Below are 27949 nucleotides of genomic sequence, written 5' to 3'. Positions count from 1 at the left end.
TGCTCCTACATTTTTGTATTATTATTATTTTTTCACCTTTATTTAATCAGGAACAAGTTCTCATTTACAACTGCGACCTGGCCAAGATAAGCAAAGCAGTGTGACAAAAACAACACAGAGTTACAAGAGTTACACATGAACAAACATTCAGTCAATAACACGATAGAAGATCGAGAATATATTTTTATGTTTAGGAATATTGTGAAACATGATCATTCCACTATTAATGTAGATATTATGGACATTTTATTAAATCAAACGTTTTACCATTGGGACGCTTGATTTAATTAAGTAATTATTATTTTCGGATATAAAGACGACGCTGTATTAACAAAAAACGGATTGCAACTTGCAAAACATCTGGGAAGAAAATTACAGATGGAGGCGCACCAACTTCCAACTTTGTTCGACATTTGAAGCTGCACAAAGAACGGTAAGTCGTGGCTAATATAGCCGACAGCTATATAATGAATTGTTTTGCTAGTATAGCATGTAGGCTAACGTAACATTAAATCAATGAGACTCCACACAGTCAGTCAGTGCGGGAACGTGAACATTGCACCCAAGATTGAGCAACAACTGGCTAGGCAGTTGGTAGCCTAAATCCTACCTGATGTTACTGCTGTTCCTAAAACCATTGACATACGTTAGCCTACTGTAACCACACACAGAGAGGGTGTGTGTGTGTGTGTTAAGGTTGGGCGATTGTGTAAACGCCAACATCGCCCCATAGCTTGTCTTGACTTGGGACTTGAGTGCTAAGACTTGAGACTTACTTGTGACTTGTAAAACAATGACTTTGTCCCACCTCTGGTATATACTCTATACTATTCTACTGTATATTAGTCTATGTATTACTCATCTCATATGTGTATATACTGTATTCTATCCTATTCTACTGTATCTTAGTCTATGTATTACTCATCTCATATGTATATACTGTATTCTATCCTATTCTACTGTATCTTAGTCTATGTATTACTCATCTCATATGTATATACTGTATTCTATCCTATTCTACTGTATCTTAGTCTATGTATTACTCATCTCATATGTATATACTGTATTCTATCCTATTCTACTGTATCTTAGTCTATGTATTACTCATCTCATATGTATATACTGTATTCTATCCTATTCTACTGTATCTTAGTCTATGTATTACTCATCTCATATGTATATACTGTATTCTATCCTATTCTACTGTATCTTAGTCTATGTATTACTCATCTCATATGTATATACTGTATTCTATCCTATTCTACTGTATCTTAGTCTATGTATTACTCATCTCATATGTATATACTGTATTCTATCCTATTCTACTGTATCTTAGTCTATGTATTACTCATCTCATATGTATATACTGTATTCTATCCTATTCTACTGTATCTTAGTCTATGTATTACTTATCTCATATGTATATACTGTATTCTATCCTATTCTACTGTAACTTAGTCTATGCCGCTCTGACATCGCTTGCCTAAATATTTATATATTCTTATATTACTGGACTGTTGGGAGCTAGAAACACAAGCATTTTGCTACACCCACAATAACATCTGCTAAACATGTGTATGTGACAAATAAAATGTGATATGATGTATATATATATACAAGTCGAAAGTTTACATACACCTCAGCCAAATACACTTAAACTCAGTTTTTCACAATTCCTGACATTTAATCCTCGTAAAAATTCCCTGTTTTAGGTCAGTTAAGATCACCACTTTATTTTAAGAATTTGACATTTCAGAATAATAGTAGAGAGAATTATTTATTTCAGCTTTTATTTCTTTCGTCAGATTCCCAGTGTGTCAGAAGTTTACATACACTCAATTAGTATTTGGTAGCATTGCCTTTAAATTGTTTAACTTGGGTCAAATGTTTCATGATGCCATCTATTTTGTGAAGTGCACCAGTAGCTCCTGCAGCAAAGCACCCCCACAACATGATGCTGCCATCCCCGTGCTTCACGGTTGGGATGGTGTTCTTCGGCTTGCAAGCCTCCCCCTTTTTCCTTCAAACATAATGATGGTCATTATGGCCAAACAGTTCTATTTTTGTTTCATCAGACCAGAGGGCATTTCTCCAAAAAGTATGATCTTTGTCCCCATGTGCAGTTGTCTAGCTTTTTTATGGCTGTTTTGCAGCAGTGGCTTCTTCCTTGCTGAGCGGCCTTTCAGGTTATGTCGATATAGGACTTGTTTTACTGTGGATATAGATACCTTTGTACCTGTTTCCGCCATCATCTTCACAAGGTCCTTTGCTGTTGTTCTGGGATTGATTTCCACTTTTCGTACCAAAGTACATTCATCTCTAGGAGACAGAACCTTCCTGAACGGTATGACGGCTGCGTGGTATATTCTTTGTACAGATGAACGTGGTACATTCAGGCGTTTGGAAATTGCTCACTAGGATGAACCAGACTTGTGGAGGTCTACAATCTTTTTTTCTGAGGTCTTGGCTGATTTCTTTTGATTTCCCCATGATGTCAAGCAAGGAGGCACTGAGTTTGAAGGTAGGCCTTGAAATACATCCACAGGTACACCTCCAATTGACTCAAATTATGTCAATTAGCCTATCAGAAACTTCTAAAGCCATGACATCATTTTCTGGAATTTTCCAAGCTGTTTAAAGGCACAGTCAACTTAGTGTATGTAAACGTCTGACCCACTGGAATTGTGATACAGTGATTTATAAGTGAAAAATTCCGTCTGTTAACAATTGTTGAAAAAATTACCTGTATCATGCACAAAGTAGATGTCCTAACCGACTTGCCAAAACTATAGTTTCTTAAAAATAAATTTGAGGAGTGGTTGGGTGTATGTAAACTTCCGACTTGTAGGTCTGGTGTTGGAGATCATTCCACACTCTGTGCATCTCCTGCATGTATTTTCTGATGTTTAATCAGACCACTTGAATGAGAGTATATCTTGTGACATTGATCACAGCTATAAGGCTTCTCTCCTGTGTGTGTTCTCTGGTGCTCTTCAAGGCTTTTGCCCTGATAATTTTTATGACTGCTCTCCTGTGTGTGTTCTCTGGTGTGATACCAGGTTGCTTGACTGAGTAAAACTCTTGCCACACTGATCACAGCAAAAAGGCTTCTCTCCTGTGTGTGTTCTCTGGTGTGATACCAGGTTGCTTAACGAAGTAAAACTCTTGCCACACTGATGACAGCTATAAGGCTTCTCTCCTGTGTGTGTTCTCTGGTGCGTTTTCAGATTACTTGAATGAGTAAAACTCTTGCCACACTGATCACAGCTATAAGGCTTCTCTCCTGTGTGTGTTCTCTGGTGTGATACCAGGTTGTTTGACTGAGTAAAACTCTTGCCACACTGATCACATCTATATGGCTGCTCTCCTGTGTGTATTCTCTGGTGTGATACCAGGCTACTTGACTGAGCAAAACTCTTACCACATTGATCACAGCAATAGGACTGCTCTCCTGTGTGTGTTCTCTGGTGTGATACCAGGTTGCATGAATGAGTAAAACTCTTGCCACACTGATCACAGCTATAACGCTTCTCTCCTGTGTGTGTTCTCTGGTGTTTTTTAAGATAACTTGAATGAGTAAAACTCTTCCCACATTGATTACAGCTATAAGGTTTCTCTCCTGTGTGTGTTCTCTGGTGTCCTTTAAGGTGTCCTATCCAAGAAAAGTTTTTTCCACATTGCTCACAGCTATATGGCTGCTCTCCGGTGTGTGTTCTCTGGTGTGATACCAGGTTGCTTGACTGAGTAAAACTCTTGCCACATTGATCACAGCTATATGGCTTCTCTCCTGTGTGTGTTCTCTGGTGTGAAAGCAGGTTTCTTGAATTAGTAAAACTCTTGCCACACTGATCACAGCTATAAGGCTGCTCTCCTGTGTGTGTTCTCTGGTGTGATACCAGGTTGGTTGACCGAGTAAAACTCTTCCCACACTGATCACAGCTATAAGGCTTCTCTCCTGTGTGTATTCTCTGGTGTGATACCAGCTTTCTTGAATTAGTAAAACCCTTGCCACCCTGATCACAGCTATAAGGCTGCTCTCCTGTGTGTATTCTCTGGTGTGATACCAGGCTACTTGACTGAGCAAAACTCTTGCAACACTGATCACAGCTATAAGCTTTCTCTCCTGTGTGTATTCTCTGGTGTGATACCAGGCTACTTGACTGAGCAAAACTCTTTCCACATTTATTACAGCTATAAGGCTTCTCTCCTGTGTGCACTCGCTGGTGTATTTTAAGCTTTGATGAATATGTGCAATGTTTCCCACAGTCAGAGCAGCAATGAGATTTCTTCCCTGTGGGTCTCTGCAGGTGTTTGAGGTGTTCTGATCTGGAGAGACTTTTCTCTGCCTCGTCAGCTTCATGATGTTGTTGAGGCTCCCCAGAGGATCCACGATAGTCCCGTCTCTCTCCTGTGTGAACAACAAAGTCAGACAGATGGTTAAAGGCCGACAACAGCAGAAATCCATTGTTAATTTGAGGTAAAAGGTGATGCCCAGAGCGTACCCATGAACTTGTACAACAATTGACATCTGTTCAATTATTTGACAATTGTCAAGTGAGCAACAATAGTCACATTTTGTCTTGTTTTCACATTAGTAGTAACATCGACGATTGTAGGCTAGAAATAAGTTAGTTGCTGAACCCCTAAGCAGTGTGCCAGACGACTGTTGGTCTCCAATGTAGACCCCTTTCTGTGTTTGTTAAAATTGCGGAACGAGGGCAATTTGGTTGTAGAAACTCCTCCATGCTAATGAGGAAACCTCCAGCTGCGTACCCCCTCTAGCACCAGGGTCAGCGCACTCTCAAAAGTGTTGTTTTTTGCCATCATTGTTAGCACACTGTAAGGGATTTCCTCCTCTTCTTCCGAAGAGGAGAGGCGAGAAGGATCGGAGGACCAATATGCGGCGTGGTAAGTGTCCATGGTTCTTTTAATAAGAAATAGTACACATGAACAACTGAATACAAAACACAATAAACGTGGAATGAACGAAACCCAAAACAGTACCGTGTGGTGAAAAACACAGACACAGAAACAAACACCCACAAACAGTGAAACCCAGGCTACCTAAGTATGATTCTCAATCAGAGACAACTAATGACACCTGCCTCTGATTGAGAACCATACTAGGCCGAAACGTACAAATCCCCAAATCATAGAAAAACAAACAGACTGCCCACCCCAACTCACGCCCTGACCATACTAAATAAATACAAAACAAAGGAAACAAAGGTCAGAACGTGACACACACACTATACATTTATTAAATGTATTAAAGTTCGTCACAACCCGGCTGGTGGAAATTGACAGAGGACCAGGGCACTAATAATAATATAAATAAATCATTTTGCTCTTTATTTAACCATCTTACAAATAAAACCTTATTTGTTCATTGAAATTGTGAATAACTCACCACAGGTTAATGAGAAGGGTGTGCTTGAAAGGATGCACATAACTCTGCAATGTTGGGTTGTACAGGAGTCTCTCAGTTTTAAATCACTTTCAGTCTGTGCCTGTATTTAGTTTCATGCTAGTGAGGGCCGAGAATCCACTCTCACATAGGTACGTAGTTGCAAAGGGCATCAGTGTTTTAACAGTGCGATTTGCCAAGGCAGGATACTCTGAGCGCAGCCCAACCCTTCTGATTAAATAACATTTTCACAGAACCGCTTGTTGCAATTTCGATGAGGTTCTCTTGTTAAGATATCGGTAAGTGGACTGGAGGCAGGGCATGAAAGGGATAACGAATCCAGTTGTTTGTGTCATCCGTTTCGGGAAAGTACCTGCGTAATTGCGCACCCAACTCAGGTGCTTCGCTATATCACATTTGACATTGTCCGTAAGCTTGAGTTCATTTGCACACAAAAAATCATAGAATGATGGAAAGACCTGGGTGTTGTCCTTGGTAATGCAACAGAGAAAAGCTCCTACTTCTTAATCATAGCCTCAATTTTGTCCCACACATTGAATATAGTTGCGGAGAGTCCCTGTAATCCTAGATTCTGATCATTCAGGCGAGAAAAAACATCACCCAAATAGGCCAGTCATGTGAGAAACTTGTCATCATGCAAGCGGTCAGACAAGTGAAAATTAAGGTCGGTAAAGAAAACTTTAAGCTCGTCTCTCAATTAAAAAAAAAAGGTGTCAATACTTTGCCCCTTGATAACCCCCCTTGATAACCAGCACTGTATGTTGTAAAAGCGTTACATGGTTGCTGCCCATATAATTGCATAGTGCAGAAAATACACGAGAGTTCAGGGGCCTTGCTTTAACAAAGTTAACCATTATCACTGTAGTGTCCAAAACGTTTTCCAAGCTGTCAGGCATTCCCTTGGCAGCAAGAGCCTGTTGGAAGATGCTGCAGTGTACCCAAGTGGCGTCGGGAGCAACTGCTTGCACGTGCGTTACCACTCTACTATGTCTCCCTGCGCAATCAGTACAGATACCAACATGAGCAGCAGCTACGTTTGGCTACATACATTAGTGGAATTCCCGCGAGAGAGTAACGGTTAATGTGATTGGAAGTTCATTATTTGACTAAGCTACCTGTATTTGACATCGTGTTGCTATTTCGCTGAACACTAGATGGTTTAATTTTATTTTTGCCAGTGAAACGAGGGTACTCAGGTGAGAAAAAAACCTCACCCAAATGTATAGCCCTGTTGGAAAATATAAATTGACAGTTTGAAAATGTGAAGAAAATGTATTATTTGTACATTTAAAAACATGTGATTCACATTAGTACTTGGCGCACCCCTGACGGAATACTCCAGTTTGGGAATACCTGTGATAGACCTACTGTAGGACCCATAACTTCACCTAACAAAAACATAAACCTACTGTAGGACCAATAACTTCACTTAACAACAACATAGACCTACTGTAGGACCCATAACTTCACCTAACAACGACATAGCTCTACTGTAGGACCCAAAACTTCACCTAACAACAACATAGACCTACTGTTGGACCCATACCTTAACCTAACAACAACATAGACCTACTGTAGGACGCATAACTTCACCTAACAACAACATAAACCTACTGTAGGACCCCATAACTTCACTTAACATAGATCTACTGTATGACCCATATCTTCACCCAACAATGACATAGACCTACTGTAGAACCCATAACCACCTAACAACAACATTGACCTACTGTAGGACCAATAACTTCAACTAACAACAACATAGACCTACTGTCGAACCCATAACTTCACCTAACAACCACAACATAGACCTACTGTAGGACCCATAACTTCACCGAACAATATAGACCTACTGTAGCACCCATAAGTTCACCTAACAATAACATAGACCTACAGTAGGACCCATAACTTCACCCTAACAATAACGTCACCTAACAACAACACAAACCTACTGTAGGACCCATAACTTCACCTAGCAATAACACTGACCTACTGTAGGATCCATAACTTCACCTAACAATAACATAGACCTACTGTAGGACCCATAACTTCACATAACATAGACCTACTGTTGGACCCATAACTTCACCTAACAACAACATAGACCTACTGTAGGACCCATAACTTCACCTAACAATAACATATACCTACTGTAGGACACATAACAACAACATAGACCTACTGTAGGACCCATATACTCACCCAACATAGACCTACTGTAGGACCGATAACTTCACCTAACAATAACATATACCTACTGTAGGACACATAACAACAACATAGACCTACTGTAGGACCCATATATTCACCCAACATAGACCTACTGTAGGACCGATAACTTCACCTAACAACAACATAGACCTACTGTAGGACCCATATACTCACCTAACAAAGACCTACTGTATGACCCATAACTTTACCTAACATAGCGCTACTGTAGAACACAACATTTCACCTACCAACATAGACTTACTGTAGGACTCATAACTTCACCTAACATAGACCTACTGTTGGACCCATAACTTCACCTAACATAGACCTACTGTTGGACCCATAACTTCACCTAACAACAACATAGACCTACTGTAGGACCCATAACTTCACCTAACAATAACATAGACCTACTGTAGGACCCATAACTTCACCTAACATAGACCTACTGTAGGACCCATAAATTCACCTAGCAATAACACTGACCTATTGTAGGATCCATAACTTCACCTAACAATAACATAGACCTACTGTAGGACCCAAAACTTCACATAACATAGACCTACTGTAGGACCCATAACATCACCTAACAAAAACATAGACCTACTGTAGGACCAACAACTTCAACTAACAACAATATAGACCTACTGTAGGACCCATAACTTCACCGAACAATATAATAGACCTACTATAGGACCTATAACTTCACCTAACATAGACCTACTGTTGGACCCATAACTTCACCTAGCAATAACACTGACCTACTGTAGGACCCATAACTTCACCTAGCAATAACACTGACCTACTGTAGGACCCATAACTTCACCGAACAATATAGACCTACTGTAGCACCCATAAGTTCACCTAACAATAACACAGACCTACAGTATGACCCATAACTTCACCTAACAACAACATAGACCTACTGTAGGACCAATAACTTCACCTGACATAGACCTACTGTAGAACCCAGAACTTCACCTAACAACATTGACCTACTGTAGGACCAAAAATTCACCTAACACCAACATAGGCCTACTGTAGGACCCATAAGTTCACCTAACAACAACAAAATAGACCTACTGTAGGACCCATAACTTCACCTAACATAAACCTACTGTTGGACCCATAACTTCACCTAACAACAACATAGCTCTACTGTAGGACCCATAACTTCACCTAGCATAGACCTACTGTTGGACCCATAACTTCACCTAACAACAACATAGACCTACTGTAGGACCCACAACTTCACCTAACAATAACATAGACCTACTGTAGGACCCATAACTTCACCTAACATAGACCTACTGTAGGACCCATAAATTCACCTAGCAATAACACTGACCTACTGTAGGATCCATAACTTCACCTAACAATAACATAGACCTACTGTAGGACCCATAACTTCACATAACATAGACCTACTGTAGGACCCATAACATCACCTAACAACAACATAGACCTACTGTAGGACCAACAACTTCAACTAACAACAATATAGACCTACTGTAGGACCCATAACTTCAACAAGCAATAACACTGACCTACTGTAGGACCCATAACTTCACCTAACAATAACACTGACCTACTGTAGCACCCATAAGTTCACCTAACAATAACACAGACCTACAGTAGGACCCATAACTTCACCTAACAACAACATAGACCTACTGTAGGACCAATAACTTCACCTGACATAGACCTACTGTAGAACCCAGAACTTCACCTAACAACATTGACCTACTGTAGGACCAAAAATTTCACCTAAAACCAACATAGGCCTACTGTAGGACCCATAAGTTCACCTAACTGCAACATAGACCTACTGTCAGACCCATAAGTTCACCTAACAACAACAATGTAGACCTACTGTAGGACCCATATCTTCACCTAACATAGACCTACTGTAGGACTCATAACTTCACCGAACAATATAGACCTATTGTTGCACCTATAAGTTCACCTAACAATAACACAGATCTACAGTAGGACCAATAACTTCACCTAACAATACAATAGACCTACTGTAGGACCTATAACTTCACCTAACATAGACCTACTATTGGACCCATAACTTCACCTAACAACAACACAGACCTACTGTAGGACACATAACATCACCTAACAACAACATAAACCTACTGTATGATCCTTATCTTCACCTAACAATGACATAGGCCTACTGTAGGACCCAAAACTTCACCTAACAACAACAACAACAACAACATAGCTCTACTGTAGGACCCATAACTTCATCTAACAACAACATAAACCTACTGTATGACCCACATCTTCACCTAACAATGACATAGGCCTACTGTAGGACCAATAACTTCACCTGACATAGACCTACTGTAGAACCCATAACTTCACCTAGCAATAACATAGACCTACTGTTGGACACATACCTTAACCTAACAACATAGACCTACTGTTGGACACATACCATGACCTAACAACATAGACCTACTGTAGGACCCATAACTTCAGCTAACAACAACATAGACCTACTGTAGGATCTATAACTTCAACTAACATAGACCTACTGTTGGACCCATAACTTCACCTAACAACAACATATCTCTACTGTAGGACCCATAACTTCAAATAGCAATAACATAGATCTACTGTAGGACGCATAACTTCACCGAACAATATAAACCTACTGTAGGACCCATAACATCACCTAACAATAGCATAAACCTACTGTAGAACCCATAACTTCACCTAACAACAACATAGACCTACTGTAGGACCTATAACTTCACCTAAAATAGACCTACTGTAGGACCCATAACTTCACATAACAATAACACAGACCTACTGTAGGACCTATAACTTCACCTAAAATAGACCTACTGTAGGACCCATAACTTCACATAACAATAACACAGACCTACTTTAGGACCCATAACTTCACCTAACAAAAACATAGACCTACTGTAGGACCCATAACTTCACCTAACATCGACCTACTGTAGAACCCATAACTTCATCTAACATAGACCTAGTGTAGAACCCATATCTTCACCTAACATAGACCTACTGTAGGACCCATAATTCACCTAACATAGACCTACTGTAGAACCCATATCTTCACCTAACATAGCTCTACTGTAGGACCCATAACTTCAAATAGCAATAACATAGACCTACTGTAGGACGCATAACTTCACCGAACAATATAAACCTACTGTAGCACCCATAACATCACCTAACAATAGCATAAACCTACTGTAGAACCCATAACTTCACCTAACAACAACATAGACCTACTGTAGGACCCATAACTTCACCTAACATAGACCTACTGTAGGACCCACAACTTCACCAAACATAGACCTACTGTAGGACCCATAACTTCACCTAACAACAACATAGACCTACTGTAGGACCCATAACTTCACCTAACATAGACCAACTGTTGGACCCATAAATTCACCTAACAACAACATAGCTCTACTGTAGGACCCATAACTTCACCTAGCAATAACATAGACCTACTGTTGGACACATACCTTAACCTAACAACATAGACCTACTGTAGGACCCATAACTTCACCTAACATAGACCTACTGTAGGACCCACAACTTCACCAAACATAGACCTACTGTAGGACCAACAACTTCAACTAACAACAATATAGACCTACTGTAGGACCCATAACTTAACCTACCAGTAAAATAGACCTACTGTAGGACCCACATTTTCAGCTAACAACCACAAAGACCTACTGTAGGACCCATAACTTCACCTAACAACAACATAAACCTACTGTATGATCCTTATCTTCACCTAACAATGACATAGGCCTACTGTAGGACCCAAAACTTCACCTAACAACAACAACAACATAGCTCTACTGTAGGACCCATAACTTCACCTAACAACAACATAAACCTACTGTATGACCCACATCTTCACCTAACAATGACATAGGCCTACTGTAGGACCAATAACTTCACCTGACATAGACCTACTGTAGAACCCATAACTTCACCTAACAACAACATTGACCTACTGTAGGATCCATAACTTCACCTAGCAATAACATAGACCTACTGTTGGACACATACCTTAACCTAACAACATAGACCTACTGTTGGACACATACCTTAACCTAACAACATAGACCTACTGTAGGACCCATAACTTCAGCTAACGACAACATAGACCTACTGTAGGACCTATAACTTCACCTAACATAGACCTACTGTTGGACCCATAACTTCACCTAACAACAACATAGCTCTACTGTAGGACCCATAACTTCAAATAGCAATAACATAGACCTACTGTAGGACGCATAACTTCACCGAACAATATAAACCTACTGTAGCACCCATAACATCACCTAACAATAGCATAAACCTACTGTAGAACCCATAACTTCACCTAACAACAACATAGACCTACTGTAGGACCTATAACTTCACCTAAAATAGACCTACTGTAGGACCCATAACTTCACCTAACATCAACCTACTGTAGAACCCATAACTTCACCTAACATAGACCTACTGTAGAACCCATATCTTCACCTAACATAGACCTACTGTAGGACCCATAACTTCACCTAACATAGACCTACTGTAGAACCCATATCTTCACCTAACATAGCTCTACTGTAGGACCCATAACTTCAAATAGCAATAACATAAACCTACTGTAGGACGCATAACTTCACCGAACAATATAAACCTACTGTAGCACCCATAACATCACCTAACAATAGCATAAACCTACTGTAGAACCCATAACTTCACCTAACAACAACATAGACCTACTGTAGGACCCATAACTTCACCTAACAACATAGACCTACTGTAGGACCCATAACTTCACCTAACATAGACCTACTGTAGGACCCACAACTTCACCAAACATAGACCTACTGTAGGACCCATAACTTCACCTAACAACAACATAGACCTACTGTAGGACCCATAACTTCACCTAACATAGACCAACTGTTGGACCCATAAATTCACCTAACAACAACATAGCTCTACTGTAGGACCCATAACTTCACCTAGCAATAACATAGACCTACTGTTGGATACATACCTTAACCTAACAACATAGACCTACTGTAGGACCCATGACTTCACCTAACATAGACCTACTGTAGGACCCACAACTTCACCAAACATAGACCTACTGTAGGACCAACAACTTAAACTAACAACAATATAGACCTACTGTAGGACCCATAACTTAAACTACCAGTAAAATAGACCTACTGTAGGACACACATTTTCAAATAACAACCACAAAGACCTACTGTAGGACCCATAACTTCAGCTAACAACAACATAGACCTACTGTAGGACCTGTATATATACCTAACATAGACCTACTGTTGAACCCATAACTTCACCTAACAACATAGACCTACTGTAGGACCCATAACTTCAACTAACATAGACCTACTGTAGGACCCACAACTTCACCAAACATAGACCTACTGTAGGACCAACAACTTCAACTAACAACAATATAGACCTACTGTAGGACCCATAACTTAACCTACCAGTAAAATAGACCTACTGTAGGACCCACATTTTCAGCTAACAACCACAAAGACCTACTATAGGACCCATAACTTCACCTAACAATAACATAGACCTACTGTAGGACCCATAACTTCACCTAACAATAACATAGACCTACTGTAGGACCCATAACTTCACCTAGCAATAACATAAACCTACTGTATGATCCTTATCTTCACCTAACAATGACATAGGCCTACTGTAGGACCCAAAACTTCACCTAACAACAACAACATAGCTCTACTGTAGGACCCATAACTTCACCTTACATAAACCTACTGTTGGACCCACATCTTCACCTAACAATGACATAGGCCTACTGTAGGACCCAAAACTTCACCTAGCAAACAACATAGCTCTACTGTAGAACCCATAACTTCACCTAACAACAACATAAACCTACTGTATGACCCACATCTTCACCTAACAATGACATAGGCCTACAGTAGGACCAATAACTTCACCTGACATAGACCTACTGTAGAACCCATAAGTTCACCTAACAACAACATTGACCTACTGTAGGACCAATAACCTTACCTAACAATAACATAGACCTACTGTCAGACCAATAAGTTCACCTAACAACAACAACATAGACCTACTGTAGGACCCATAACTTCACCTAACAACAACACAGACCTACTCTAGGACCTATAACTTCACCTAACATAGACGTACTGTAGGACCCATAACTTCACCTAACATAGACCTACTGTTGGACCCATAACTTCACCTAACAACGACATAGCTCTAATGTAGGACCCATAACTTCACTTAACAACAACATAGACCTACTGTTGGACCCATACCTTAACCTAACAACAACATAGACCTACTGTAGGACCCATAACTTCACCTAACAACAACATAGTTCAACTGTAGGACCCATAACTTCACCTAACATAGACCTACTGTAGGACCCATAACTTCACCTAACATAGACCAACTGTTGGACCCATAACTTCACCTAGCAATAACATAGACCTACCGTAGGACGCAAAACTTCACCGAACAATATAAACCTACTGTAGCACCCATAACATCACCTAATAATAGCATAAACCTACTGTAGAACCCATAACTTCACCTAACAACAACATAGACCTACTGTAGGACCCATAACTTCACCTAACAACAACATAGCTCTACTGTAGGACCCATAACTTCACCTAACAACAACATAAACCTACTGTAGGACCAATAACTTCACCGAACAACATAGACCTACAGTAGGACCCATAACTTCACCTAACAACAACATAGACCTACTGTAGGACACATAACTTCACATAACATAGACCTACTGTAGAACCCATAACTTCAACTAACAACATTGACCTACTGTAGGACCAACAACTTCAACTAACAACAATATAGACCTACTGTAGGACCCATAACTTCACCTAACAATAACATAGACCTACTGTAGGACCCACAATTTCAGCTAACAACAAAGACCTACTGTAGGACCTATAACTTCACCTAACAATAACATAGACCTACTGTAGGACCCACAACTTCACCAAACATAGACCTACTGTAGGACCCATAACTTCACCTAACATTAACATAGACCTACTGTAGGACCCACAACTTCACCTAACATCGACCTACTGTAGGACCCATAACTTCACCTAACAACAATATAGACCTACTGTAGGACCCATCACTTCACCTACCAGTAACATAGACCTACTGTAGGACCCACAATTTCAGCTAACAACCACAAAGACCTACTATAGAACCCATAACTTCACCTAACATATACCTACTGTAGAACCATTAACTTCAACTAACAACAACATTGACCTACTGTAGGACCAACAACTTCAACTAACAACAATATAGACCTACTGTAGGACCCATAACTTCACCTACCAGTAACATAGACCTACTGTAGGACCCACAATTTCAGCTAACATAAACCTACTGTTGGACCCATAACTTCACCTAGCAAACAACATAGCTCTACTGTAGGACATATAACTTCACCTAACAACAACATAAACCTACTGTATGACCCACATCTTCACCTAACAATGACATAGGCCTACTGTTGGACCAATAACTTCACCTGACATAGACCTACTGTAGAACCCATAACTTCACCTAACGACAACATTGACCTACTGTCGGATCAATAAGTTCACCTAACAACAACATAGACCTACTGTAGGACCCATAACTTCACCTAACATAGACCTACTGTAGGACCAATAACTTCACCTAACAATAACATAGACCTACTGTCGGACCAATAAGTTCACCTAACAACAACAACATAGACCTACTGTAGGACCCATAACTTCACCTAACATAGACCTACTGTAGGACCAATAACTTCACCTAACAATAACATAGACCTACTGTCGGATCAATAAGTTCACCTAACAACAACAACGTAGCTCTACTGTAGGACCCATAACTTCACTGAACAATATAGACCTACTGTAGCACCCATAAGTTCACCTAACAATAACACAGACCTACAGTAGGACCCATAACTTCACCTAACAATAACATAGACCTACTGTAGGACCCATAACTTCACCTAACAACAACACTGACCTACTGTAGGACCCATAACTTCACCTAATAACAACACAAACCTACTGTAGGAACCATATACTCACCTAACATAGACCCATAACTTCACCTAACAACAACATAGACCTACTCTAGGACCTATAACTTCACCTAACATAGACCTACTGTTGGACCCATAACTTCACCTAACGACATAGCTCTAATGTAGGACCCATAACTTCACCTAACAACAACATAGACCTATTGTTGGACCCATACCTTAACCTAACAACAACATAGACCTACTGTAGGACCCATAACTTCACCTAACAACAACATAGACCTACTGTTGGACCTATAACTTCACCTAACAACAACACTGACCTACTGTAGGACCCATAACTTCACCTAACAACAACACAAACCTACTGTAGGAACCATATACTCACCTAACATAGACCTACTGTAGGACCCATAATTTCACCTAACAACATAGACCTACTGTAGGACCAACAACTTCAACTAACAACAATATAGACCTACTGTAGGACCCATAACTTCACCTAACAATAACATAGACCTACTGTAGGACCCACAATTTCAGCTAACAACAACACTGACCTACTGTAGGACCCATAACTTCACCTAACAACAACACAAACCTACTGTAGGAACCATATACTCACCTAACATAGACCTACTGTAGGACCCATAATTTCACCTAACAACATAGACCTACTGTAGGACCAACAACTTCAACTAACAACAATATAGACCTACTGTAGGACCCATAACTTCACCTAACAATAACATAGACCTACTGTAGGACCCACAATTTCAGCTAACAACAACAAAGACCTACTGTAGGACCTATAACTTCACCTAACAATAACATAGACCTACTTTAGGACCCATAACTTCACCTAACAATAACATAGACCTACTGTAGGACCCATAAATTCACCTAACATAGACCTACTGTAGGACCCATAACTTCACCTAACATGGACCTACTGTAGAACCCATAACTTCACCTAACATAGAGCTACTGTAGAACCCATAACTTCACCTAACAACAACATAGACCTACTGTAGGACCCATAACTTCACCTAGCAATAACACTGACCTACTGTAGGACCCATAACTTCAACTAACAACATTGACCTACTGTAGGACCCATAACTTCACCTAACAATAACATAGACCTACTGTAGGAACCACAATTTCAGCTAACAACCACAAAGACCTACTGTAGGACCAATAACTTCACCTAACAACAACATAGACCTACTGTAGGACCCAAAACTTCACCTAACATAGACCTACTGTAGAACCCATAACTTCACCTAACAACAACATTGACCTACTGTAGGACCAATAACTTCACCTAACAACAACATAGACCTAGGACTATAAATCATTTCATATTTCAGGTGAAACATGGAAACAAAAATGTCTTTGTCATGACATTTCATAACCAGATAATTTTGTGAATAATCCCACTAGGCTACTCTGCCATGTTTTGTCATTCTAAATGTCCTGAATGAAGGAAAATAGCTCTGTGTGTTGTACAATAGCCTATCTATCAAGGAACAGTTCTCTACACATTATGAGCTAAGTATCTCTGTGTCCAAACAGACTAACGACACCCGACTTTAAATCAAGCAGACAATAACACATTATAAACACCAATTTGTTAGGGATGTTGGATCCAACATGGAGCACGGCATAACTGTCTATACCAGAGTAATGAATGAAGAAGCACTTTGGTTGTTGTTGCATGTCGTGATGTTGTCATTTGACTGTCATTCTGAAAATGATTTCCTGGATCAGCTGATGATAGTTGAACATGTGACTGTAACTAAACAGCTACAGTATTAAGAATTATGTGTAATTATTGAAGAACCGCGTTAATGACAGTATCCATTTGGGTGTTGTCAATAAAGTTAAGGTGACTCTCGGTTAGAACCATTGGATTTTGCAAACTCTGAAATTATTTAGGATTTCTGTGGCCATGAAAACTGTTTTCCCAGCGTAATATAAGGAAACTAAATGTTACGTAGGTAGAGTGCATTTCAGAGATCTGAATACAAAAATCTGTACTAACAGGACAATAACCTAAACCACAAGGCCAAATCTACACTGGAGGAGCTTACCAAGATGACATTGAATGTTCCTGAGTGGCCTAGTTACAGTTTGGACTTAAATTGTCTTGAAAGTCTATAGCAAGACTTGAAAATGGCTTTCTAGCTATGATCAATAACCAACTTGACAGAACAGGAAGGATTTTAAAAAGAATAATGAATATTCACATGAAGATCTGTCGCCTATTGGATGACATCACAACTTCCCATCAAACCAACTCCTTGAAGGCCTTACATAACTCACTCCTTCTAGTTTGCAGTTTTCTAAAGAAACACTATTTTGCTCAAACTTATACTTTACTGTATTTATATATCACTTTTCGGGTTGGTATAACTTGTGGAACGTTCCAACAGGAATCCGTTCCAAAACCTTCGTAAATAACAAGGTTGCCAACAAACAACGCATACAGAGTCGAATAACAGTAGAATGAGATACCGGGTAGGGAGTGAGCTAGGTAATTACGTTTTTCACTCACCACGTATATTCTGAAAAAATGTCTCTTCGTTCTGGTAGCCTCCACCATTTCTCATTCGTTGGTTTAGTTATTATTTCCGGTGTTCCTGCATTTGCGGGTGAACACTGTTGTGCCTCAATTGGGGAATCGCTGTGGTTGAAATGTAACTAATGACCGCAAGCCCCAGTATTTTATTAGCTAGGTGGCTTGTACACAATTGTTACCGATGATACTGTATATACATACTCGTACTACAGTAGCATGCATTGTATTTTGCCAAGTTCCCTCTGTGTTAATCCTTTTCCCCAAAAATAGCAGGTAACTTGTGTCTATGTCGATGTTGTTAAGTTCATCTTGCCTAGTTAAATAAAGAGAAAATAAATTAGAACATGTAAAATATATACTTTGACCTATTTCAGGTAACCCCAAGATGCTTGATTCACTACACCTGCTTTTGAATAACTTTCCAGTCGTTTTTGCTTTACATTCCGACTTTTGCACGTCTGTTTATTGGACATATATATTAGTGTCTAATAAAAAATTGCAACTTATGTAAAGCATCCCATCTGTGTTAAGGTTAAAGTGTGTATATATATATATATATATATATATATGTGTGTGTGTGTAGTGTAGGTCTTCATGATGTCCACTAGGTGTAAGCACAGCTTCAATAATGTCACAACAGGTTCACAACATGTTTTTCATGTGTAACAAATCAAATTGTATTGGTCACATGCGCCGAATACTACATGTGTAGACCTTACAGTGAAATGAAGCCCTTAACCAACAATTTAGTTGTAAGAAAAATGTGTTAAGTAAAAAATACGAAATAAAATTAACAAATAATTAAAGATCAGCAGTAAAATAAAAATAGCAAGGCTACATGGGGTACCGGTGTTCCTTTCAAGTCCAGTGGTGTAAATTACTTAACAAAAATGTATTTAAACTACTCCACTACATTCTGTTTATATCAGTTTTTTTTTGTATCTGTACTTTTACTCTTTCCATTTCTTTCCAACATTAAATTTTACTTCGCCACATTTTTAAAGAAATTAATATATGTTTTACTTCATACAGTTTCCCTGGCACCCAAAAGTACTTTATGCATTTGAATGCTAAGCCGGACAGGAAAATGGTCCAATTCACACACTTATCAAGAGAAAATCCCTACTGCCTCTGATCTAGCGGACTCACTAAACACATGCTTCGTTTGTAAATTATGTCTGAGTGTTCCCATGGCTATTTCATAATTAAAAATACAAGAGAATTGAGCTGTCTGGTTTGCTTAATATATGGAAGGTCAAATAATTTATACTTTTACCACTGACACTTAAGTATCTTTTAGCAATGCGGTTTACTTAGTATTTTACTGGTTCACTTTTACTTGACACATTTTCTATTAACATATCTTTACTTTTACTAAAGTATGACAATTGGGTACTTTTTCAACCACTGTTCAAGACGTTTAGCACCCAATACCCAACATTCACTTGGTGGCTTGAAGTAGGAGTGCTCAACTAGGATCTGTTTAGCATTTGTGAGTAGAATGAATAACATTACTTTGACGGGGGGTGGGGGGGTACTGATTCCAGTTCAGCATTCTTAGCCTGAGACATTTCATAATTGCGTACAGAGGAGCACTTTTCTACGATCAGCTTTGCCTAGATCATTCTGAATCAGTTGTCTCTGGAATAACATTATATGGACAGCGGTGGGTTTGTTTGTAGATCAGCACTCCTTCTCAACACCAGTTGCTGTACCCTAACATTTTATAATACAATTTCCCTTGCTGTCTATGTCCTTCCGGAACCCCACCTCAACATTGTTCTGTCAAGGCAACAAAAGCAAGTTGGCATGCTCTTGAAATGAATTTAACTCACAACCTCTCCTTTGGGAATTCACCACAATATCTACTACTACAACTATTTTTAAACTATCTTAACATGTGACTTTCTTCAGGGGGACCAAGACTAGAAACACCTTTGAATGGTCTACAAAGAATGGCCCCAGGTAAAAGTTGGCTTTTGCAGAGTATGTTTGTATTGTTGCATAGTATGCTATCACAACTCTATTGAAATGACATTTGAAACAAGGTGTCACTTCATTCTTGCTTTTTGATGGGAACTAGCCCCTTTTCCCCTATACACCTCTGGTTTGCTCTTTCAGACCCACAAAAGCAACAAGAAAGAAGTTGCTACATTAACTGTTTCTCTGGGATTTGAACTAGGGGGTACATACCTCAAGTTAGCTCTTTCATGACAACAAAAGGCAACATCAAAAACGCTCTCCTCAGATCTTTGATGTGTGCATTTTGAAGTACCCCTTAACATCTAGTCCCTGTCTCTCTGGTAGAGTAGTGGTTAAGGCGTTTGCTCCCCAAACCAGAGATTGAGAGTTGATATCTGAAGAGAGCCATTTTTGACGCTGCCTTTTGTTGGCATGAAAGAGCTAACTTGAGGTTTGTCGGGGGTTAGGGGGTAGTTCCCATCAAATAGAAGGACTGAAGTGACACCTTGTATAGAATGTCCTTTTAATAGAGTTGTGATAACATACTATGCTGTGGAGTAACAATACAACCATACTCTGCAAAAGTCAACTTTTACCTGGGGCCATTCTTTGTAGACCATTCAAAGGTGTTCCTAGTCTTGGTCCCCCTGAAGAAAGTCACATGTTAAGATAGTTTAAAAATAGTTGTAGTAGTAGATATGGTGGTGAATTCCCAAAGGAGAGGTTGTGAGTTAAATTCATTTCAAGAGCATGCCAACTTGCTTTTGTTGCCTTAACAGAACAATGTTGAGGTGGGGTTCCAGAAGGACATAGACAGCAAGGGAAATTGGATTATAAAATGTTAGGGTACAGCAACTGGTGTTGAGAAGGAGTGCTGATCTACAAACAAACCCACCGCTGTCCATATAATGTTATTCCAGAGACAAATGATTCAGAATGATCTAGGCAAAGCTGATCGTAGAAAAGTGCTCCTCTGTACGCATTTATGAAATGTCTCAGGCTAAGAATGGGAATTTTATTTCATATTTTTTACTTAACACATTTTTCTTACAACTAAATTGTTGGTTAAGGGCTTCATTTCAGCATTTCACTGTAAGGTCTACACATGTAGTATTCGGCGCATGTGACCAATACAATTTGATTTGTTACACATGAAAAACATGTTGTGAACCTGTTGTGACATTATTGAAGCTGTGCTGACACCTAGTGGACATCAAGAAGACCTACACTACACACACACACACACATATATATATATATATATATATATATATATATATATATATATATATACACACTTTAACCTTAACACAGATGGGATGCTTTACATAAGTTGCAATTTTTTATTAGACACTAATATATATGTCCAATAAACAGACGTGCAAAAGTCGGAATGTAAAGCAAAAACGACTGGAAAGTTATTCAAAAGCAGGTGTAGTGAATCAAGCATCTTCGGGTTACCTGAAATAGGTCAAAGTATATATTTGAAATGTTCTAATAGATTTTCTATTTATTTAACTAGGCAAGATGAACTCAAAAACATCGACAGACACAAGTTACCTGCTATATTTGGGGAAAAGGATTAACACAGCGAGAACTTGGCAAAATGAGAACTTGTTCTCAACTAGCCTACCTGGTTAAATAAAGGTGAAATAAAAATAAAAAAAAATAAAAAAAAAAATACAATGCATGCTACTGTAGTACGAGTATGTATATACAGTATCATCGGTAACAATTGTGTACAAGCCACCTAGCTAATAAAATACTGGGGCTTGCGGTCATTAGTTACATTTCAACCACAGCGATTCCCCAATTGAGGCGCAACAGTGTTCACCCGCAAATTCAGGAACACCGGAAATAATAACTAAACCAACGAATGAGAAATGGTGGAGGCTACCAGAACGAAGAGACATTTTTTCCGAATAAACGTGGTGAGTGAAAAACGTAATTACATAGCTCACTCCCTACCCGGTATCTCATTATACTGTAATACGACTCTGTATGCGTTGTTTGTTGGTAACCTTGTTATTTACGAAGTTTTTGGAACGGATTCCTGTTGGAACGTTCCACATATTATACCCACCCTCACTTTTCAACAGGAAAAGTTTTTAAAAAATCACTGGAGGACGTCATGAACAATTCATACAGTACAAAAACATAACCAAGTGTAGTGCCCTTTTAAAAATCACACATTAGTTCAATAACTGCAGAGTTTGTGCCCCTGCTTTATAAGATAGTACTCACTGTATTTACTGGTGTTAATCAGTTCTCCAGTCTTCTCTTCTTCGTCCTCCTCTAATGTGACAGTAATCTCCCCTTCTTCATCCTTCATTCCAAAAACGTCTTCATCTTCTTTCACTTCATCCTCCACGGCATCTTCCTCATTTTCTTTCACAGTAACACCCTCCTCCTCTTTCACTCTGATCGCATCTTCTTCTTCTTTCACTGAAACGTCGTTCTCTTCTTCTTTCACCCTAACAGCCTCACCCTCTACTTGTTTTTGTATTGTAACATCCTCCTCTTCCTCCTCCTCTTTCACAAAAGCTTCTTTGTCCGTCCAGCAGACCTCCTCTTCTTTAGCAGGAGTAGAGTAGCTTAGTGAGCTCATGGTCGGGGATGTTAGCATTAGCGACTAGACTAGCGCTAAATTAACCAGCCAGCTAGTTGACTTAAAACGTAAATATTAAATTAAATGGGGTAACTAGTTGTTTCCACATAAGTATGATTAAATCATAGTGGCAAATAAAACACGAAATTGTCTAAATAACTTGAATGTTCAGACTTTGTTGTCCAGCGAGCTACCGAGGTGGCTGCAGTTGTTGAAGAAGCGTTCCGTCCACTAGATTATACGTCACAGTAGAATATCGCCTGAAAGACACATATCGCCATATGCTGTCTGGAGGGAGGAAACGGAGTTGAGGAGGGAAACTTTCTTTCTTCTTCATTGAATTATAATATTTGAAAAGCAGTTTAGGGAATTGTTTTTTTCCTTTCCATTAAATACGAATATTATATCAACACATAAAAAAAGGAACAAGTGTTGTTTGATTAGTTCAGAATTTTTATGAAAATGTAAAACAAACTCTACAAATACTCCACATCTGTTTTTCTGATTCAGTCAGTCAAATAACTAGATATCAAAATAAGCACCTAGTTATTGATACCCTTGATAAAATTAGCAAAAATTACTGTATACAATAAATAAATAAACTCTACCCACTACCAGGTGTAACAATACATCATGGAGATGTAAATAATGAACAGACTAGGTCTATACTGCTCCTACATGGTGTAACAATACATCATGTATATAATGAACAGACTAGGTCTATACTGCTCCCACATGGTGTAACAATACATCATGTAGATGTATATAATGAACAGACTAGGTCTATACTGATACATCTCACTATAGTACGAAAGACCAGTCATAATATAATAGAGACCGTAGATCTAGCTGGTCTGTCATAATATAATAGAGACAGTAGATCTAGCTGGTCTGTCATAATGTAAGAGAGAAGGTAGATCTAGCTGGTCTGTTCTAATATAATAGAGACAGTAGACCTAGCTGGTCTGTCTTAATATAGGAGAGCCAGTAGGTCTAGCTGGTCTGTCATTATATAGTGGAGACAGTAGATCTAGCTGGTCTGTCATAATATAATAGAGACAGTAGATCGTCTGTCATAATATAATAGAGACAGTAGAACTAGCTGGTCTGTAATACTATCGAACTTACAGTAGATATATCTGGTCTGTCATAATATAGTAGGGACAGTAGATCTAGCTGGTCTGTCATAATTTAATATGGACAGTAGGTCTAGCTGGTCTGTCATAATATAATAGAGACTGTAGATCTAGCTGGTATGTCATAATATAGTAGAGCCAGTAGGTCTAGTTGGTCTGTCATAATATAATAGAGACAGTAGATCTAGCTGGAATGTCATAATATAGTAGAGCCAGTAGGTCTAGCTGGTCTGTCATAATATAATAGAGACAGTAGATCTAGCTGGTATGTCATAATATAGTAGAGCCAGTAGGTCTAGCTGGTCTGTTATAATATAATAGATACAATAGATCTAGCTGGTCTGTCATAATATACTAGAAACAGTAGATCTAGCTGGTTTGTCATAATTTAAAAGGGAAAGTAGGTCTAGCTGGTCTTTAATAATATAGTAGAGAAGGTAGATCTAGCTGGTCTGTTCTAATATAATAGAGACAGTAGACCTAGCTGGTCTGTCTTAACATAGTAGAGCCAGTAGGTCTAGCTGGTCTGTCATTATATAGTAGAGACAGTAGATCTAGCTGGTCTGTCATAATATAATACAGACAGTAGATCTAGCTGGTATGTCATAATATAGTAGAGCCAGTAGGTCTAGCTGGTCTGTCATAATATAATATAGACAGTAGATATAGCTGGTCTGTCATAGATTAATAGGGAAAGTATGTCTAGCTGATCTGTCATAATATAGTAGAGACAGTAGATCTAGCTGGTCTGTTCTAATATAATAGAGACAGTAGATCTAGCTGGTCTGTCATAATATAATAGAGACAGTAGATCTAGCTGGTATTTCATAATATAATAGATACAGTAGATCTAGCTGGTCTGTCATAATATAATAGATATAGTAGATCTAGCTGGTCTGTCATAATATAATAGAGACAGTAGATCTAGCGGGTCTTTCATAATATAGTAGAGCCAGTAGGTCTAGCTGGTCTGTCATTATATAGTAGAGACAGTAGATCTGGCTGGTCTGTAAACCTATTGAACGTACAGTAGATCTATCTGGTCTGACATAATATAGTAGAGACAGTAGATCTAGCTGGTATGTCATAATATAGTAGAGCCAGTAGGTCTAGCTGGTCTGTCATAATATAATAGATACAGTAGATCTAGCTTGTCTGTCATAATATACTAGAGACAGTAGATCTAGCTGGTCTGTCATAATTTAATAGGGAAAATAGGTCTAGCTGGTCTGTCATAATATAGTAGAGCCAGTAGATCTAGCTGGACTGTCATAATATACTAGAGACAGTAGATCTAGCTGGTCTGTCATAATTTAATAGGGAAAGTAGGTCTAGCTGGTCTGTCATAATGTAGTAGAGCCAGTAGATCTAGCTGGTCTTTCATTATATAGTAGAGACAGTAGATCTAGCTTGTCTGTCATAATATAATAGATACAGTAGATCTAGCTGGTCTGTCATAATATAATAGAGAAAGTAGATCTAGCTGGTCTGTCATAATTTAAAAGGGAAAATAGGTCTAGCTGATCTTTCATAATATATTAGAGAAGGTAGATCTAGCTGGTCTGTCATAATTTAATAGAGAAGGTAGATCTAGCTGGTCTGTTCTAATATAATAGAGACAGTAGACCTAGCTGGTCTGTCTTAATATAGGAGAGCCAGTAGGTCTAGCTGGTCTGTCATTATATAGTGGAGACAGTAGATCTAGCTGGTCTGTCATAATATAATAGAGACAGTAGATCGTCTGTCATAATATAATAGAGACAGTAGAACTAGCTGGTCTGTAATACTATCAAACTTACAGTAGATATATCTGGTCTGTCATAATATAGTAGGGACAGTAGATCTAGCTGGTCTGTCATAATTTAATATGGACAGTAGGTCTAGCTGGTCTGTCATAATATAATAGAGACTGTAGATCTAGCTGGTATGTCATAATATAGTAGAGCCAGTAGGTCTAGATGGTCTGTCATAATATAATAGAGACAGTAGATCTAGCTGGAATGTCATAATATAGTAGAGCCAGTAGGTCTAGCTGGTCTTTCATAATATAATAGAGACAGTAGATCTAGCTGGTCTGTCATAATTTAATAGGGAAAGTAGGTCTAGCTGGTCTTTCATAATATAGTAGAGAAGGTAGATCTAGCTGGTCTGTTCTAATATAATAGAGAAGGTAGATCTAGCTAGTCTGACATAATATAGTAGAGACAGTAGATCTAGCTGGTGTGTCATAATTTAATAGTGAAAGTAGGTCTAGCTGGTCTTTCATAACATAGTAGAGAAGGTAGATCTAGCTGGTCTGTTCTAATATAATAGAGACAGTAGATCTAGCTCGTCTGTCATAATATAGTAGAGCCAGTAGGTCTAGCTGGTCTGTCATAATATAATAGAGACAGTAGATATAGCTGGTCTGTCATACTTTAATAGGGACAGTATGTCTAGCTGATCTGTCATAATATAGTAGAGACAGTAGATCTAGCTGGTCTGTTCTAATATAATAGAGACAGTAGATCTAGCTGGTCTGTCATAATATAGTAGAGCCAGTAGATCTAGCTGGACTGTCATAATATACTAGAGACAGTAGATCTAGCTGGTCTGTCATAATTTAATAGGGAAAGTAGGTCTAGCTGGTCTGTCATAATGTAGTAGAGCCAGTAGATCTAGCTGGTCTTTCATTATATAGTAGAGACAGTAGATCTAGCTTGTCTGTCATAATATAATAGATACAGTAGATCTAGCTGGTCTGTCATAATATAATAGAGAAAGTAGATCTAGCTGGTCTGTCATAATTTAAAAGGGAAAATAGGTCTAGCTGATCTTTCATAATATATTAGAGAAGGTAGATCTAGCTGGTCTGTCATAATTTAATAGAGACAGTAGACCTAGCTGGTCTGTCTTAATATAGGAGAGCCAGTAGGTGTAGCTGGTCTGTCATTATATAGTGGAGACAGTAGATCTAGCTGGTCTGTCATAATATAATAGAGACAGTAGATCGTCTGTCATAATATAATAGAGACAGTAGAACTAGCTGGTCTGTAATACTATGAAACTTACAGTAGATATATCTGGTCTGTCATAATATAGTAGGGACAGTAGATCTAGCTGGTCTGTCATAATTTAATATGGACAGTAGGTCTAGCTGGTCTGTCATAATATAATAGAGACTGTAGATCTAGCTGGTATGTCATAATATAGTAGAGCCAGTAGGTCTAGATGGTCTGTCATAATATAATAGAGACAGTAGATCTAGCTGGAATGTCATAATATAGTAGAGCCAGTAGGTCTAGCTGGTCTTTCATAATATAATAGAGACAGTAGATCTAGCTGGTCTGTCATAATTTAATAGGGAAAGTAGGTCTAGCTGGTCTTTCATAATATAGTAGAGAAGGTAGATCTAGCTGGTCTGTTCTAATATAATAGAGAAGGTAGATCTAGCTAGTCTGACATAATATAGTAGAGACAGTAGATCTAGCTGGTGTGTCATAATTTAATAGTGAAAGTAGGTCTAGCTGGTCTTTCATAACATAGTAGAGAAGGTAGATCTAGCTGGTCTGTTCTAATATAATAGAGACAGTAGATCTAGCTCGTCTGTCATGATATAGTAGAGCCAGTAGGTCTAGCTGGTCTGTCATAATGTAATAGAGACAGTAGATATAGCTGGTCTGTCATACTTTAATAGGGACAGTATGTCTAGCTGATCTGTCATAATATAGTAGAGACAGTAGATCTAGCTGGTCTGTTCTAATATAATAGAGACAGTAGATCTAGCTGGTCTGTCATAATATAATAGATACAGTAGATCTAGCTGGTCTGTCATAATATAATAGAGACAGTAGATTTGGCGGGTCTGTCATAATATAGTACAGCCAGTAGG

General features: G+C 38.8%; 2 protein-coding genes across 2 annotated transcripts in view; one reads left to right on the top strand and one right to left on the bottom strand.

Moving 5' to 3' along the window:
- LOC110487387 (uncharacterized) overlaps positions 1 to 27949 on the top strand; it is a 120962-nt gene that overhangs the window by 50016 nt on the left and 42997 nt on the right. The window lies entirely within an intron of this gene.
- On the bottom strand, positions 11 to 23189 carry LOC110487355 (uncharacterized). The gene is made up of 2 exons (XM_090196095.1): positions 22579 to 23189; positions 11 to 4408 (listed from the first exon to the last, which is right to left on the bottom strand). Exons 1-2 carry the CDS (start codon positions 22958 to 22960, stop codon positions 3018 to 3020), a joined length of 1773 nt encoding a protein of 590 aa, XP_090052221.1. The 5' UTR covers positions 22961 to 23189; the 3' UTR covers positions 11 to 3017.

Source organism: Oncorhynchus mykiss, chromosome 13, assembly GCF_057628025.1.
Source record: "Oncorhynchus mykiss isolate SJ-2025 chromosome 13, ASM5762802v1, whole genome shotgun sequence".
NCBI lineage: Eukaryota > Metazoa > Chordata > Actinopteri > Salmoniformes > Salmonidae > Oncorhynchus > Oncorhynchus mykiss.
This window is presented reverse-complemented; position numbering and strand designations above follow the sequence as displayed.

Bases quoted from the DNA above. Each gene is read 5' to 3' on its own strand.
- LOC110487355 (XM_090196095.1), bottom strand. From the start codon at position 22,960: ATGCTAACATCCCCGACCATGAGCTCACTAAGCTACTCTACTCCTGCT. The intron at 4,409-22,578 runs GTGAGTACTATC...TTGTTCACACAG, and splicing joins GATTAACACCAGTAAATACA to GAGAGAGACGGGACTATCGT.